The sequence below is a fragment of the Botryllus schlosseri genome, chromosome 13 (genome assembly GCF_051294905.1).
Source record: "Botryllus schlosseri isolate E-star chromosome 13, Bs_hap1, whole genome shotgun sequence".
Taxonomy (NCBI): Eukaryota; Metazoa; Chordata; class Ascidiacea; order Stolidobranchia; family Styelidae; genus Botryllus; species Botryllus schlosseri.
This window is the reverse complement of record NC_137248.1, coordinates 5,561,225-5,574,515: the sequence shown is the minus strand read 5'-3', so window position 1 is coordinate 5,574,515 and position 13,291 is coordinate 5,561,225. Positions and strand designations below refer to the sequence as shown.

General features: G+C 37.0%; 1 protein-coding gene across 34 annotated transcripts in view; it reads right to left on the bottom strand.

Annotated features, from left to right (window-relative positions):
* The window catches only part of LOC145454077 (uncharacterized), an 80,887-nt gene that overhangs the window by 20,676 nt on the left and 46,920 nt on the right, over positions 1–13,291 (bottom strand). For 6 of the 34 annotated variants that reach the window (XM_080332071.1, XM_080332072.1, XM_080332084.1 and 3 more), the window contains exons 2-18: positions 12,865–13,154; positions 10,694–10,780; positions 9,988–10,172; positions 7,816–7,987; positions 7,661–7,751; positions 7,452–7,603; positions 7,229–7,390; positions 5,104–5,205; positions 4,120–4,216; positions 3,533–3,589; positions 3,014–3,070; positions 1,818–1,877; positions 1,581–1,622; positions 1,236–1,292; positions 934–1,011; positions 823–873; positions 95–151 (exon numbers count right to left, since the gene is read on the bottom strand). In XM_080332071.1, coding sequence (XP_080188197.1) covers positions 95–151; positions 823–873; positions 934–1,011; positions 1,236–1,292; positions 1,581–1,622; positions 1,818–1,877; positions 3,014–3,070; positions 3,533–3,589; positions 4,120–4,216; positions 5,104–5,205; positions 7,229–7,390; positions 7,452–7,603; positions 7,661–7,751; positions 7,816–7,987; positions 9,988–10,172; positions 10,694–10,780; positions 12,865–13,154 — 1,797 coding nt within the window. The remainder of the gene's footprint in view (positions 1–94; positions 152–822; positions 874–933; positions 1,012–1,235; positions 1,293–1,580; positions 1,623–1,817; positions 1,878–3,013; positions 3,071–3,532; positions 3,590–4,119; positions 4,217–5,103; positions 5,206–7,228; positions 7,391–7,451; positions 7,604–7,660; positions 7,752–7,815; positions 7,988–9,987; positions 10,173–10,693; positions 10,781–12,864; positions 13,155–13,291) is intronic. The other 28 variants (XM_080332080.1, XM_080332088.1, XM_080332097.1 and 25 more) reach the window with 15 other exon arrangements.

Here is a 13,291-nt window from a genome sequence, read left to right as displayed (position 1 = left end):
CATTAATTGATGCAATTACAGGACACAAATTATATCAATTATTTATTCAGTTGCTGTGCTTCATCCAGCAGCTTTCACTAAACTACAAGCTTACTTTCGTCTGTACTATCCGATGAAGCTGCGGTGGACGACTGCATTGTGCTTATATCAGCTGTGTAACAGATAAACAACATTTATCCGAGAAATTAAATTCGCTATTGTACAATCCTTATGCTATCGATAAATGAAATAGATCCGGAAGCTCTGGGCTGCCTATTTTCGATCTAACGGTACTTCAATTAATGCATGATAAATTACTCTAAGATGAGATCAAGTTACCAAATGAAACTCTGTATTTATGAGATGAATAATTGTTCAGAAGGTTGATGCAGAAGACAAGGAGATACGATACATTTCATTCATCATGTCAGTGAATCAAATATAGGCGATCTCCATTCTTAATGTAAGGGCTATAAAGTATTTATATTTAAAATAACTATTCAATTGTATATGGAAGTTCTGTACCTCCAAGAAGATGTTAGAATACTAGAGCAGTCAATCTGAGAGCCCTAAGCAGTAGAAAGTTTAAAGTAGAATTCCAAGTATTGATTCTAGCCGTGACAGTATTTGTTAGACAACACTTTTATCATTAGATATAGCAACAACAGTATTTTACTTCACAATGTGGATGTGATATGGGATCTATTTACAGGAGATTACAAGTCTTGTATGGATAGTTTAATATTTGTAATCATATATAATGGTGATATTAACACCTAAATATGATCAATCAACTAGGTAGCAGCATGTGACATTGTACTAATATGGCTAAACTGGTCTTACTTGTTAGTTCAGGAGTTGTAGTCTCATCAGAGAAAGTTGTGTCAAGAGATGCTGCATAAAATTATGGAGCTGGTATTTCAAAGATGGGGATGCATTTTATGTCTGTCTTACTTGTGACAGTTGTAGCCTCTGCTGAAGTGGTGGGCTGGGGTGTAGTTACTGGAGTAGTGCCATCCGTTGTGGAATATGCTGTATATGGTGAAAAGTATTAGCCTGAATCAACAATATCAAGTCACCAATATTCGGTCCTTGTGTTGTATGATTTAAGTGAAATCTGGAGATTCCTATGTGTCAGATATAAAAAATGTGAGCACAACGAAAGATTATTTTGTCAAGATGCAGAAATTATCCTCCAATCCGTATAATTTACCCTTAAAATGTTCATAAATGACAATTGCAAAATTCATTCTCACTGGTAGTATCAGGTAATGTGGTGTCCTCTGTAGTAACGGTTGTAGTAGGGAGCATGGCTGTTTACAAATGTATAGCATGAGCGCGTTGAATGAACACTCGACATTATGAGATATTTAGTTTTAAACCCATGTCAATGGCATAGATGTTTGGAGTTTGTACAATCAGATCACATATTTTAGTTTTGAAGTACGTTAGAGAGAATGAATGTACAACGGTCTTGATGCTCGAGTTGATGACACTCGAAATACTTGAAGTGAAATTTCAATGACATGAGATAGTTAACGGATCAACGTAACCTATGGCTTTGTCATGGAAACTCGTACAATTAGCAAAGTATATCTTACTTGTACCATCAGTTGTCTGTTGCATTGTAGTATCAACTACCGCTAAAGTAAAGAAGGAATGTCAGAACGTATGCAATGGTGTCTAAATTACACAACGATTGAACCGTCAAGTTCAAATCAGTGCAATCGTGCCTACTAAGTATCGTGAATATCAATTTCGATATGATTCAAGTCTTCAAATCACACAACATTCACAAGCACTAGATTCATGACTTGAAGTCAATTTTACAATCTTACTTGTTGTAATCGAAGTGGTGGGCTCAACTGAAGTCATCATGGTAGTGGTGTCAACAAATGCTGTTTCATTAAAATATGATGGCGAGCTTTATTCAAGTGCATCAAATATATCAATTGTACTCAAAAAATTAACTATGAAACCGGATGTATTGCCCACATTCCTGATTTTCGTTCAAATTGATAGGAATTGAATATTACGATTCACATTTCTTGACAAAAGAATATACTCTGACACACCCACACACACCAATATATATATATATATATCTACAGAAAATGGGAGCGAGAGGAATGTACAAGGAATTCTTTTATCCAGTTCATGTGGCACAATATATCAATTATATGTTACCTTTCCTTCTTACGAATTGCAGAAAAACATTAGTAAATGTTTATTAAAGATAGCTCCTGACCGTGGTATCATATCTAGGTTAGATAGAGCACCCAATGCACACATTACAAGAGTATATAAAGGTGTAGCCTACTCAGGGGTGTTCAAAAACACTTTTTCTCAAATTGTACTGGCTACTTGATAAAATTCTTAGGTTACCTAATTAAAGGCTACACACCAAATTTGGTTCAATGCCAACCAGTAGCCGCATTGCTACAAGAGAAAAAAAGTTTTTATTTATTATGTAAAAAATAAATTATTTTTTAAATTTTCTGTTCACCCCATGAAATTGTTAGGATGTATATAGAGACGATGCTGACCATATTTGGCTCAATTCCAACCAGTGCATGTGGAGTTATTGCAGTCAAAAAATTTGGATTTGAACAAAATAGTATTTACGGTGACCAGGTTACTATTATGTTATTATCCAAAGTTTTTGACTGTAATAACTCCACTTCCACTAGTTGGAATTGAGCTAAATTGGGTGAGCATCTTTTCTGTGAATAACCTAACAATTTCATGGCGTAAACAGAAAATATAAAAAAATGTGCACAATTTATATATTATAAACTCATATCTTTCTTCTGTTGCAGCAATGCGGCTAATGGTTGAAATTGAACCAAATTTTGTGTGAAGAATTTTTTTTAACCAACCGAACAATTTTATCAAGTAGCCAGTACAATTTGAAAAGTCATTTTTGAACAACCCTAGTGTACATGTACGACGACGCAGGTTAATAATATATGGCCTATCATCTAAAAGTTATCTAATCAAGACTAGATAATAACGGCAGATGTAGGATATTTACTTGTGGTTTCAAAGGTAGTCTGCTCTGTTGTTGACTGTTCTGTAGTCACAGGTATGCCTGAATTTTATGAATACAGGTTGGATTATCTATGGATAAGTACGGAAAACGATTATTGGATGCTAGTATGCTAATAAACGAAATAATGGCAATATTGACTTACTAAAACCCAGAGAACTTTCAAATGATTGTTCAGACTGTAAGACTCGAATTTGCAATCATTTTATCATGACTAACGGAAAAAAATATTTCAACTCATCTAAATTTTAGTGATCTGGAATTCCAAATTTTTACACGATTTTGGACTTAGCATTGACATTCTTACAGGTCAAAAAACCACATACTTATTCTAAAGCTAAGGACACAATCAATTAGGATCCTATGCATGAATAATTACGTTACAATGAAAAGTTTTGGAGAACATAAAAAATGGATAGCTCGTGATAAATTAATTTGATTATATTTGACTAAGATTGGTATGTAAGATATTACCAATAAGGAAGGAAATACTTCAAGACTTACTCGTCTGCTGAGTAGTATCTGGAATAGTTGTAACCTCCGTCGTTGCCTGAGTAGTCACTGTTGAGCATTGAAAACTTTAGAACCTGATCTTTTGATATGACATGGTTCCACAATGCACATACACGGAATTAAGGGAAATTTAACAAGAATTTTCACCGATGCCATTGAAAATTGAGGAATTGTGGATGAGAGCAGTTCCAAAATAGAACACAACCAACAATTAACACCGTTGCAGCATTCTTTTTCTCCCCCTGACTTAAAATCACATGCATATTCTCGATCAATGAGAGATTAGCTCAAGTGACATTGGCATAGCTACCTAAACATATCCTCTGGACATTGTCTGACTCAAAACGAAATTTCCAATCCTGACAGAATTCTACAGCAGATGCGATACTGATGATTGCATGCATCTACAATACTAAAATTGATCATATACCAGATATCCCTCAAATCCGCATTAGCTACAATGCAACCCGTGAATTGCTATACCTATTCAACGAATTTACTTGCTATCTTGTTGCATACCTCTACACAACCTACATGTCTGAATGAATCACAGTGCTAAAAATAAAAGAAATGCTTACTTTCAAATGTTTTGACATTCATCGTAATTGGTTCACTTATCCTATTTGGAGAATTCGTACTGGCCCTAATATTGACAGCAGATATCTCCAACAGAACCTGTAACAGGAGTCAAATTTACTTGTGACAATGGCATAGATATTTGTTGCAATCTTGTCTTCAAAATTCAATTACCGGTAAAATAGTCTTTGATGGCCATTTTGCACACTTCAGGGAATGAAAAAAATGGACTGTTGCAGCTCTAATTAAATAATTTCAATCAATACTCCATTGGCGTGTGTACTCTGATTTCTGGCCATGGTATTACAAGGTTATCTTGATTGATTGAAGAACAGAGTTTCAAGTTCTTTCTATCCATAATCCCCTTTTTCATTTAGTTCACTGCAAAGGTGGCAAGTCCTTCACTGCAAAGGTGGCAAGTCCTAACGAGTATTTCTACTTCAAGAGCAGTCAAGGAGTAATTGTTTAGTTGTAGTGCTTGTTTAGATTTCTTCCAATTTTACTTCTACTTTTTGAATCTAAGAAGTATTATTTTTGAAAAATACATAATATCAGCAGGATAGTCGAGCATATCTGTGTACAGTATAAAATTATTGAATCACTTAGTGGCATCCGCGTCCATCGACCTAAAATTCAACTTCGCAAGACTACTGGAAATAAAAGGCTATGCACTCGACGTTTTCCCCTCTATCTACTGGCCCTTTTCACTTGTTGCCCCAGACTTAACCCCCGTGCCATGATAGGGTGAAATCGCCCGATTTGAGAACCACTCGTCTCAGCCAAATTTACTTTTTTATATTACTTACCAGTGGGATATTTAGACATTACAGTTTCTACTGCTACTTTGAGTAGGAGCCTACAGGGATGTCTTGAAAATATTACTTAAATTTGTATTCAAGTAGAAATTTATGAAATTACTTCTGCATCACATATAAACGGAATGCTGTTGCTTGTTCGTGACAGATTATTATCAGCAAAATACTAACCGAGCCTCTTGTTGATGTGAAAAGCTTGTCACGGAAGGCAAACACCTCCCCTGTACTTGAGACTTGAAAGTAGTTTGGAGTTGTCACATATAGAAGATTTGTCTGAAACGAGAAACACAATGAACCCTAGATGACTGACTATGGATGTAGACATGATCATCTAACTGAGATCTATAAAATCTTGCTCATAACCGGCAACCACCTGTTGCTCATGATTGTAGGAGCAGAAACAATGGATGTTCGGTTCCAACATCAAAGATTATATGATATGTGGCAGGCTATCACAAGACCTATTGTCTGGTACATGCATTCTCATGCAAAAAATGACGTCTTATGGCACACTCTTTTCAAGTGGACTGTCATAATAATATACATGCCCACTCGGGGTCTTCAAAAATGACTTTTTTTCCTCAAATCGCACTATAATAAATAATTGGCCACCGTAAATACTATTTTATTCATAATCCAAATTTTTCGACGGCAATAACTCCGCTTCCACTGGTTGGAATTGATCCAAATTTGGTGAACATCATTTCTATAGACAACCTAACACTTTCATGGGGCGAACAGAAAATTTTCAAATTTTTTGTTGTTTACTTTTATTTAATAAATAGAAACTGTCTTCTCCCGTAGCAATGCGGCTACAGGTTGGAATTGAACCAAATTTGGTGTGTAGGCTTAAATTAGGTAACCTAACAATTTTATCAAGTAGCCAGTACGATTTGAGAAAAAAAGTCATTTTTGAAGACCTCTAATGCCCACACGTCATGAGCTGCATAACTGGAATCAATATTAAATATGTAGTAAGACTCAAAAATTCAAAGAAATAGATTCATTGTCATCGGTAAGCTACGTAAAATAGCTTTGGTATGCTTCAAGTTGAGCTTTTAACCATCACAAAAATTTGATAATGAAATTGAGATATTAATTTCCAGCTTATCTATTACTGTCATAGATGAAAGTATTCTGAATGACAGTATAATCATAAAGTGTTGTTACAGTTTTTAAGTTATGGATGAAGCTCCATTAATCTTCAATTCAAATTAGAGATGATACGATCATTTGACTTGAAATCCTAAATCAGAGGGAGAGAGAGAGTCTCTATTTTTCATCCGACCGAATTACATAAAAAACAGACGTCAATGATGGTGGTACAGAAAATATACATACACAGTATTTGGTATCAGATAGGAATGTTAAACACGACCTGAAAAGTCAACTAGTCTGATCACACCCGCATTGAACAGGTACACTTGTCTCTGTACGTGTACGTGTACACTGTACAGTCTGGCTGTAAGAAATGTTAGTTAGAAAAGAAAAACAAAAAAGAAAAAATTCAATGATGGTAGCAAATGATCAATGAAGCAATGTCTGCGCAAGGTAGGGCAACAGTGTTAATATCGCAAGAGGTAATTGAGTAGGTCTTTTTTAAATCTATTACAAGGCAATTCACGGATATCTTGTGGAAATGCATTCCCGATGATAGGTCCTGAGTAGTCGATAGATAGACAGTTAGTTGATACCGGGTGGGGGTTGGTAGATATTTCCCTTTGACAAGGATCTTTTGTAATGGGAGTGGACATTTTTAGCAGGTATTAAAAGTCATGAAACACATGAGGCAAACTATTGGAAAAATATTTGTGTATAACTTTTGATACTTTGAAGCGATATAGTTATATGATATATGCGTTAGTGGTGACCTTGTAGTACTTGAAGTATTTCTCTTGACATATCTGCACAAATACGTTGTCCACAAATGTGTAAAATCTGTAATATTTCACATTTCATGTTAAATTTACTTTATTATCAGGTAGTTTTTCCACTGTTTCCATGAGCTAAACTTCGTCAACTACGGCACACCATAACCTATCAAAATTGCACCACCCTGCTGCACTATAGCTATTCTGTGTTTCTGTTGTTATATATCCACTGTGCTTTTTCAGCAGATTTCGCTAATCTAGTGGAGTAGTTCTTAAATCTGCAATATGTGAATTCACTTATGTAGCACAATTGCAGCAACACTGTCGACTGCTATGACTTTTTACCATCGCTTGTTGATAAATTTGAACTTCACAAATGTAATGAGAGTCTGGATTCAAATCATTGATGAAACAATCATACTCACATCATCGTCATCATCCTCGTCTGTAACATCAAGCATGATAGGGGTCCCGTTAGATTCCACATAGATGATATCGTCCCCTGTTTCAATGGCAACTACATTTCCAATATCACCATCAGTAACTGTAATTACTGGTTTCGACTCATCACTTACATAAGCATCAACCTGGAATTAATGAAACAATAATGTCTTCACCCCTACAAAATACATCTAAGTGGGTAATCACCTGAAGGTATGCGATAGAAAATCTGTTTGCAGCGTCAGATTGCTGCGCGCGGACAGCCAGAATAAATACACCTTCTGAATCTATCTCTTGTTTCACGCTTACTATACCAGTGGACGAATCAATTTCAAAATATGTGTCATATTCTGGAGACCCTGCACAAATACACCAATATTCATGAAATTCTTTTTAGAGATCAGTGTACAAATTACCTCCACCGAGTGAATAGGTAATTGCAACATCAATTGCAGTATCACCATCAAAAGCACTTATTTCTTGAGGCTGCACGGTTAACTGTCCAGTCTGAATTACACAGATACAGTTTGTCAAAACTAGAACGGGATATATTGAAAATATCAAAATATACCGTCAGCACTGAAACGTTGGCCGTGTACACAGGAGGAATGCAATCCGCACTATCGCAAGTTGTGAATATGGGATTGGTATCATCATAATCCGTAATGTTGACAATGTATTCTCTTTCAATTGTTCGGGAGAGGAGTGCACCAGTGCTATCAAATCCTCCGTCAGTTATTTCCCTGGTTTGAAATACCATAGCAGTTTTGAAATGGAATGGTACACATAATAAGAATATTATATATATTGTGTCATATATACAAAAAGAGTTTTGTTTTGAAATTGCAAGTCACCAATGTTTTCTTTACTATACAAATGTGTAAAATGACTTGACTCAACTCAATTTTTATTGACTTGACTTGTACTCGAGTCATTGTGCATGACTCGAGAGTAGGACGGCCAAGATCGACATTTCATTGTAATTTCACAGATAAGTAAAGGAATTATTGGTATTTCGTCTATCAGTCCTGGTACTTGGAAAATAGAGCGAGAAACTGTTAAGACTGAGGATAATTACCAATGAATGCAAGCGATTCTATGTCACTCAACCAGAGTTGAAAATAGTAGTTTGAACCGGATTGAACTGAAAACTGAACAGTGAACATAATGACTTGAACTCAGACTCGAGTCAAAACACTATGACTCCGACTCGACCTTATACTAGCTGACTTGGACTCGAACTTGACTCGAGTCAAAACTATAAAAGTGAGATTGACGTGTGACTTGTTTACAACCCTGCAGTGTGTTCCGATGCCCGATAGACGATTATACAAGCTTCTTGTGTTGACGAGCTTGCGCGTATGATAAGTTACCAGCGATGGTTGTTTTAGTATTAACAATTATCGATTGCGTACGTTGAAGTCCGCTCGCGGCCATTTGATGTCGTTCTGTTTTGCGTTGTCACTGTTGAACAATGATGACATAACCATCACTAATCATTATACACCTGACAGCATTGTTTCTAAGCAATGGAGTGGTGGGAGCCAAAGCATGTGAGGCCCGAGATGCGATTGTTTAGGCCAACGACATATATCTTGCGCCACAAGCCTATTGCAGATGTGATTGATCAGAGACCAACGTTTATGTCCTGCGTACCAAGCCTAATGTAGATGTGATTGTTCAGGCCATCATAACCAGGCATGTTGCAGATGCGACTCTTTAGGCCAGCGATGATATCTTGCGTACCTGGCCTGTTGTAGATGAAATTATTCAGGCGATAAATCAGACCAGCGGGGATCGCACGCGTGTAGCAATCAATGACCTAATTTCGCTCGAGTACAAATGGCAACCAACTCAGCAGGAGATCTCGTGCAATTGTGCAGCGCAGACGGATCTCGCTAATGGCAACAAACTTCAAGCTAATTGCAACCGCCCATCACTGATAATACGATTTTCTGGGTGGGATGGCTGAATGTAATGCGCGATTGACAGCAAACAAGAAGAAAGGTAGGATTTCAAGTTCTGTCTACTCATGCATAATGCACACCCCCTGATTTTAGGGCAAAAAATTTTGCGCATTTATACATGGGAAATAGAGAATTTTTTCTTTGTGTCGCGTACATACTGTCAGATCGAATACCGATAAACAGGATTCTGATGCAATGAATATCAGTCCAATAATTATATCAAAATGGACATATTGAGCACAAGATATAATATTGTACGACTAAATTTGTGAGTGACCAAGATCATGCTGCGTCTGATATTTTCTTTCAGTCCATAATGCAAATTCTGCAATAGCTTGAAATTGTAGGATATTATGGCATTATATTCATGCACCTGATTCCAATGTGCAGTTGGAGGATGTCAAATTAGATTTACCATATCAGGAAATGCTGTGAAGTAGAAATAAAATTTTGATTTTGTAAAGACCAACACCAAACAAAAAATGATTTTCCAACCACCTCACGCTCGATATCATATCACAGAGCAAAGTTGATGAAAACTACAAAGTATGTTACTGACACCCAACAGAGAGTAGGTTAACCTTGCTGCTATCGAATGTAGGTTGAACAATTGCTTTGAGCCTGAATCAGGTATCAGCAACCTAACTGTTTAAGCATGAAGTTTTCTAAATCGTGATGGTTTTCGTATTGCAGAAAATCACGACTACTATTTTCAACCAAGACAGTAGTGTTATTATACTAATACTACTAACGGATGTGCAAATAAAGTTGCTTACAACGTCACAACAATGCTAGTAGAATCTTCATAGTCCAATTCCTTTATCAAGGTCACGTCCCCGGAGCTGGTAACGTCCAAGTAACCAGGAGGATCTTGCTTAATTGCAGTGAATGAAGTGGGACGACCAGTGTTTTCTCCGTCATCGGCAGTCAATGTAGCAATGACAGTACTTGGAATGGTGAACTGGAATAAAAGGAGTAGTTGCGGTTATATGCAAATGATATAGTGTCAATAATGTGTATATATATATAATTCCAACATGTCATTCAATTCGATACCAGAGGATCAAATAGTTCATAGGTTATAAATAAACACTAAATGGTGAAAATTATGAAACTCCATGAAGGCTTATGATATAAAAATTTCAATTTTGACCATGGCATCCACTCTAGTTGCTCAAGAGATATAAATTCCTTTCTAAGATGCAAAATTGCTGCATTGTGTATGAAAATCCCTGGACCGTTGAAATAACGTTGCAACCGAGATTGTTAGTTTCATTTTGTTCTGTAGCTAGGACCAAACAATGCAATAATCAGCTTGAATAACACTTCATTCAGCCATGAGAAATGCGAATTTCATCAGTGACTCTACTGAAGAAGTTACGAGACTGGTGTTAACAAACTCGGTAAGTAGTCATGCTATTTAGATAATACAGAGCAAGGACAACATGTACCGAACGTGAGGCAACATTGAGTAGATTTTACCTCGTTTTGAATGACATTGGAGGCACTTAGTAGCCTTGGATCCTCCTTGTTGGTGTATACCATTGGGATCTCGATGTCTTTATAAGTCTGGAATTTATGTTGGTATATAAGGATATAATTTATATATTAATCCATGCAACACAATTGGCTATGAGCCCAGAGTTTGTGAGTTATATTCAGTGATCAGCTCATTCTTACTGGCAAATCACGAATATAGTATATAGAATAATTTGCGTCCAAACTATGGAATTGTGTCCAAGTCCTGTCTAGTCTAGGGTTGCCATACGTCCGGAATTTCCCGGACATGTCCGGAATTTCACTGTTCAGACTAGCGTCCGGGAGGAATTTCTAAAATATGCCAAATGTCCGGAATTTCGACACAGGCTCATAATTTTTTTCGTAAATCGGCATAAAAGCAATATTGTTTGGGAATATTTATGTTGATGTACGATATTTTTCTTCGCGCTGCGCGCGATTTACTATCACATTTATTGATTTTACTTTGGAGACTACCACTCTCGCAAAAACTGCCATGAAATATAAATAAAAACGACCTTCATTGACTGGAATAAGCCAAATTGTAATCGCAATTTTAAGAGAACGGTATATTCCGAGATATCGTGAAGGCCGTTTAAATGCTTTATTTAAAGATATTGGTTCCAAACGGGGGAGGGGGGGGGGGGAGGTCATTTGCCTTTATTCTGGGGTTTGCAATTATGTTGAACGTAATCAGCTTCCAAAATAGCCCGTGAGTAAGTCTGGGCCAAGGTGCTGACTTCTTTTAGTAATCAGCTCGTAAAATTTTGATCTGGGCCAGGGAACATTTTCAAATTAAAGATGGAGTCGCGACCATAAAATGTTGGAATCCACTGAATGTGGGGTGTTTATAAAGCTCCATGGTGCGCACCGGCAAAAGGCTGATTAACAAGTTTATCGGTAGGACGTGAACATGACTCAGCGATGTGCGATTAAGCTCCCATTATTTTCTAACTCATCATCCTCCACCAGCACTACCGCTAACTCTGATCATGTGGGCGGAGAGTATAGTATCTATATAGTAATATATGGAACGACCAATATTATTGACAGAATTCATTGAAATAATTTAACGACCAGATGTATATAGAAACCAGATTTATATAGCAAGCACCCCCCCTTCAGAAGTTGCATCGATTACCCTATAGTGTGGGCTCAAAACCAATGTTTATTTGGGAGGGAGGGGCTGAAAACATGTGCTTTCAGTCCCGGTTACACAACACACAGCCACATACTCCTGAACCGGACCGTGACCACCTCTGGTCTATGAGCAAAGCTTTGCTGGTGTGACGTCATAACTCATTTTGAAATCCATTAGTGGGCGCTAAAGAGTGTCCGGAATTTGGGTTGCTGAAATATGGTAACCCTAGTCTAGTCACAACAGTTCAATATCCATAAAGAAGGAACCGATAACTACAACTGTGATGAAAAGAGATTACAAAATGCACGGTTAAGGCATGGTGTCAAACTCTTTGTCTGTCACGGTTAAGTGATCAGCATGAGGGCAGAGTAATTGCAGGAAATGAAATATAATCAAAGAAAAATCATGATCAAATTGGGTAATGAAAGAGGCACTGCACTTTAAATATGATGTGGTCTCAAATTGAAGGGCAAAACGAAAAAGGAATTTTGGCCGCAGCTGTTTTCTTCAGAACGCCACCATAATGGAGATGCAATTTATTGAAATTTCCGCAGGGGTTTCACGCTCCAGTAGTCACGCAGAGTTCGAACTTTATATAGTTGTCAGCCGATGTTATTATAGATCATGTCTAACAATGTTTTATACATAAACAATGTTTTATACATAAGAATAGGACATGATCTATTTCTGTTCTATGCGGTATCTAAACCACCTTGGCCTGTGCGACTTATTTCCTTCATAACATCGGCTGACAACTATATAAAGTCTGATCTCTGCGTGACTGATAGAGCGTGAAACCCCTGTGGAAATTTCAATAAATTGCAGCTCCAATATGGTGGCGTTCTGAAGAAAACCGCTGCGGCCAAATTTTTTTCCGTTTTGCTCTTTAATTTGAGACCACATCATTTTTAGAGTGCAGTGCCCCTTTGAAAGATTGAATACTGGGGGCAATATAATTAGATTGATAATTTTCAAAAGAAAAATCAGTACTTACAGCATAGTTATTAGGATCTGAAAGTATGTCAAAACAGAATAATTGTCCTCCAATATTAGTGGAATCTGACCCAGATATTCCAAGTCCGGAACTACTACGATCAAGTGCTGTGCTATCATTGACCAGAATATTTTTTCCGTCAAGTCTGAAATAAGTTGCCATTTCGCCAGTCAACTCCAGTCTTATCTCACTGTCGATATTTCCGTCAACTTCCAAAGTTTTAACTAAAGTGTCAGTCGCAGCATTCTCATATACAGTTCCCACTGTTGCCGGTGAGCGAATGACACAGTCTGAAAACATAATTTCCCTAAATTGTTATGTTGTGGCACTGATATTCTCAATTCTCATACTGCAGGATGCACGTTTTCCCAATGTCGGATTGGTGCAACTTGGTAAAGAAATGTTCTAAATTATAATCTATCAACCA